Below are 4,933 nucleotides of genomic sequence, written 5' to 3' on the forward strand. Positions count from 1 at the left end.
AGAGGGAAGGGACCAATGTAGGGCGACACATGACTATGACCTCCATAGGGAGAGCAGGTAAAATTACCCCCTGGTTGTGGCTAGGGGAGCCGAGTTCTCCTGATGGACACAGGAGCCATGGTCTCACCCTGTCTGTGCTCGTGTGAGCCTGACTCTGTGTCCCTGAGCTCCAGTGCTGGAAGAGACACTGCAAAGGGAAACTCTCCTCATTGCATGGGAGACATCGGAGGTTGCTTAGTGGGGCTCAGAGTTTATCCCCTCTTTGCTGGTGAAGGGGGAAGCCTGGCGTCCTGCTCCAACATGGTCCCTGTGGCAGATTCCAATGAGACATTCCTGTGGAGAAATGGCATGAACCAGACTATATATTTTTCCTTTATTGGAATATAAGAGAAAAAAAAGCATGCAAGAAAAAAATGAACAACACTTATCCTTAATGCCAAAGCCCCTAGGACAGATCTTGTTGCTGGCACTAGACCCGCTGGATGAGTTTCCTTAGGGAATTCTTGAGCTCCTCGTTCCTTAGGCTGTAGATGAGGGGGTTCAGAATTGGAGGCACAAGCGAGTATGGAACAGCCAGCACCAGATCCAAAGATGGCGAGGAGATGGAGGGGGGCTTCAGGTAGGCAAACAGAGCAGTGCTGACAAACAGGGAAACCACGGCCAGGTGCGGGAGGCACATGGAAAAGGCTTTGTGCCGGCCCTGCTCGGAGGGGATCCTCAGCACAGCTCTGAAGATCTGCACATAGGACACCACAATGAAAACAAAACACCCAAAGCCTAAACAGACGCTAACCACAATAATCCCAACTTCCCTGAGGTAGTAATCTGAGCAGGAGAGCTTGAGGATGTGGGGGATCTCACAGAAGAACTGCTCCACCACATTGCCTTGGCAGAGGGGTAGGGAAAATGTGTTCCCAGTGTGCAGGAGAGCATTGAGGAAACCACTGGCCCAGGCAGCCACTGCCATTTTAACAGAAGCTCTGCTGCCCAGCAGGGTCCCATAGTGCAGGGGTCTGCAGATGGCCACGTAGCGGTCATAGCCCATAACTGTGAGGAGAAAAAACTCTCCTCCAAACAAGAAGACCATGAAAAATATCTGGGCAGCACATTCTGAATAGGAAATGGCCCTGGTGTTCCACAGGGAATTGGCCATGATTTTGGGAATAGTTGTGGAGATAGAGCCCAGGTCGAGGAGGGAGAGGTTGAGGAGGAAGAAGTACGTGGGGGTGTGGAGGCGGTGTTCGCAGGCTACGGCTGTGATGATGAGGCCGTTGGCCAGGAGGGCAGCCAGGTAGATGGCCAGGAAGAGCGAGAAGTGCAAGAGCTGCAGCTCCCGCCTGTCTGAGAACAGCATGAGCAGGAACTCGCTGAAGGAGCTGCTGTTGGACATTAGTTCCTTCGGGGCCCAGGAGTCCTGTCCAAGGAAGGAAAGAAAGCCAAAAGTTAAGGAAGGCTTTTCTGAGCCAAACCATTTCACTTTCTCAAGGAACTCCCCACATTTCCTCTCTCCCTTATTTCGTCTCCCTTTCTGGTGCTCCACTTTGAACTGGCTGAGTGTGCCAAGTTCAGCAGGGACTCCTCTCCATAGCTCCGGAGGAGTTGTTTTTGCTTTGCTGCAGGTGGAAATAGATGCACTAGTCTTTGAGTGGTATTTGTGGAGATGCCTTGGAATGGCATATTGCATTGCTTGCAATGGACTTAGTCCAGATACCAAGTGGGAATATTCTCCATTCACCACCATGAGAGCTGAATACAGCCCTCACACCAGTTGTATCTGAAGGAGAAGAGCTCTGTGAGGGATTCACCCCCATCACTCTTGCCCTCCTCAACAGAGATATTTGTATCTGAGTCTGCCACACCAGATCTCACTCCAGCAATGGGGAACAACAGTCAAAAGGAAACAAGGATAGACCTTACCCTTTCTACATGTCAAGATGTCTAGAGATAGACCTTGTCCTCATGCCTGTTTTAACCCTGCACCCTTATTCCAGGCACTGCAGAGAGAAGGAGTAGCTTTGATGCACACAAGCTGCAGGAGACGATGTCCACCCCTTCTATGGCAGGGCTCTTCAACATTTGGAAATCAAGTCTTCTCTGCAAAAGGATAAGTGGAGGAGTCTGTTGATAAGGTGCCTACTCACTGTCGGAACATTCTTTGATAGAGCAGAAATCTTTGGTGCTTCAATCGTTCTCAGCATAAACCCTTGTGCATTCCAAAAGGAAAGAAAAAAAAAAAAACTTGTTAGGACTTTGTCATGGGACCTGCTTCATCACTGAGCCTTGCCCCTCACTGTCATGTACTCGCACCTCACTCAGATGAAGGACAACGACACTCACAAGTGAGCCCAGTTCTCCCTGCAGAAACCTCCCAGGAGCAGGACACTGTCCAGGGGCACCCCCATGTCTGCAGGTGCTAAGGAGCAGCTTAGATGATAGACCCTGATGCAGCAGCCCAGGAGAAGCTGGTGCTGTCTATGAACTAAGGGATGGCTGAGGGGACATTCAGATGTCCCTGGCAGACTCTTTGGCTGCTCCTTGAATCTCTTAATGAGTCTCAGTCTCTTGTCCAAATTTGACAATTTTGTTTCCATTTTCCTCTTAGCAAGTGGAAGGAAATTCTAAGCACCATCTCATTGGCTTCCCTTCCAGGAAATGCCTGCCTTGCCTTTCCTTTTGAAAAATGTTCCCTGAAATGTGCTCACAGCTAGACCTGTGAGCAGAGCTGAGCCCCGCAGCACCCTCCCAGCAGGAGAAGGAGCCTGTCCTGGTAGAGGATAATCCTCCCACCCAGAACTTCTCCCCTCAGTGCTGTGGGGAGCTCCCTGGGCAGGCTGAGTGCTGACCTTCACAGGCGACACAGTCACTGCTGCGGGCACACAGCACCTTTGGGTACAGGGACCCTGCTCTGAAGTGCAGACCTCTCACCCTGTCTGCACAACCCGGCTTCACATCACTGCTCTTTCTGTTGGGGAAGGCAGCAGGATGCCCTGCCCTTAGGTGGTGTGTTAGAGAATCCCTGCTCTGAAGCAGCTCCTCTTCCTCCACACTGCAAAAGCCAGAAGAAAGAAGAGAAAAATGCTGCCTGCCATGGGGTGTGATGGGTTCTTATGTCCCCTTCAAGAAGCTCAGTAGCATTGTCCTGTAAGCAAAAACTCACCATGTCAAGAGCTGTGAAGGTTTCCTTTGTCCTCCCGTTCCACACTGCCGTTCCCCTCTCGCTGCCTTCTCTCCTCTGCTGTCCGCAGCAGCAGGCAGTGCCCGCAGCCCTGCTGCTCTTGGCACAGGAGCTGCTCCTGCACTCGGCTGTCTCTGGGCAGTGCTGCCAGGCTGCCACGAGCTGCCTCCGTCCCAGGAGCCTGGCCCCGCTCAGGAGCAGAGGAACAGCTGAACTCACCAATTTCTCTGTCCCTCGTGCTCCCTCCTCCTGGGAAATATGCACTGTAGTCAACTAAAATAATCCCTGATTATCCCTGTCTAAAGACCAGTAAAGACTGGTGTCAGCATTGCAGTTTGTTTCATCAGAGCATGGTTACTTGGAAGAGCTGAAAATATCCCACTCAGGAAGCCCCTATTCCAAACTGTAGGGAAAGCCCATCCTGTCTACATCCAGGGTGCTGCATAAATGGGAGACATCCTCACCCCACTATGTCTCTGCTCCAGTCTCTGCCCTCTCAAACCCTTCTAGCTCTCCTCTCCTGAATTTCTGCTCTCTCTTCCAGATGATATGAACAAGGCTTGGGCTAATGAAGGCCTCAGAGTGGATGGAGCACTGGCTACCAAGGCCTAGGGACTTCTTCAGCAGCACCTTCGCTTTCCTAGAGATTGCTTCAAGAAATCTGCCATCCCGCTCCATCCCTCAGGCTAGGCAGGTGTGACAGTCACAGATAGTCCATGTGCCCACCTACAATCCCTGCACACACAAACCCATGGTCCCTATGGCCCTGGCACGGCCTTTGGGTGCCTGGCACTCCCTGGGCATCCCCTTTCCCGTGCTTATTGGCTTGATGGAGCCAGCAAAGGTGCTACTGGTGCCGTCAACAGGCAGAGTGGGCAAAGGCACTTTTGGAGCTTCCTCGTAACTTGCTGGTCTGTCCATGGGCTTTGGAGTCTTCAGCCAGTGCCATTGTGGTGGCCTTTGCTCTGGAACAGAGCAGTGATGCACAGATTATGCCTCCAACAGCAGCATCCCTGCACATCTGGGCATGCACTGATGCAAGAAGGAGAAACATGTCCTAAATATTCATGATTTAATTCTGCATTTCATATACTATAATTCATATTGCTTTCAGGTATCCTCATACCAGCTTATTACAAGATGAAATTGGAGAGGACAAACAGCAAGGGTCTTTCCTGCTCTCCCTCGCTTTTTTTCTCTTCTTTTTCATTTTAATTTTTCAGTAGGATTTGGAGGAGGACCTGGAGCTGAGCCCACAGCAGGGCACCAGGACTGCAGGTTGTCACATATCCTTTGGATGGAGGCTCTTTCCATCTGCTGGCCTGATGGTCATCAACCAGGTGGCCAAGACGGTGATGGGAGCCTTAAACTGGGAGTGACTCAGAGGAGAAGACTCCAGCAAGAGTGAGGAAGTGATGGTCTGGGATGGCAGGGAAAGGTGCAAGTGATGTGGACAAAGGAAACCCTGGAGAGAGCAGTGGGATGCAGGGAGCTCTGCATAGGAACGGACAGATAGCCTGTCAGGATTGTAGGGATGAGGATTAGTGGGCAGAGCAACAGAGCTGGCCTTGTGTAGATCTCTACTATGGATCTCTAGAAAGACATCATGATGGGATCCCCATGGTTTTCACCAAGACATTGTGATGGCGTCTTTCTCCATGGTCTCCACCAAGGAATCATGATGGGACCTCCATAGTCCCCACAAAGGCATCATGATGGGGTCTGCCATGGTGTGCAGCAGGGCATGATGATAGGGTC

At 51.4% G+C, this 4,933-nt stretch overlaps 1 protein-coding gene across 1 annotated transcript; it reads right to left on the reverse strand.

Moving 5' to 3' along the window:
- Positions 1-469: 469 nt before the first annotated feature.
- LOC148593938 (olfactory receptor 14C36-like) lies at positions 470-1,390 on the reverse strand. The gene has a single exon (XM_088529022.1). It carries the CDS (start codon positions 1,388-1,390, stop codon positions 470-472), a length of 921 nt encoding a protein of 306 aa, XP_088385148.1.
- Positions 1,391-4,933: the final 3,543 nt, after the last annotated feature.

Source organism: Tinamus guttatus, unplaced genomic scaffold, assembly GCF_059628265.1.
Source record: "Tinamus guttatus ecotype Peru unplaced genomic scaffold, ASM5962826v1 Tinamus_guttatus_pri_ptg000322l, whole genome shotgun sequence".
Lineage (NCBI taxonomy): Eukaryota > Metazoa > Chordata > Aves > Tinamiformes > Tinamidae > Tinamus > Tinamus guttatus.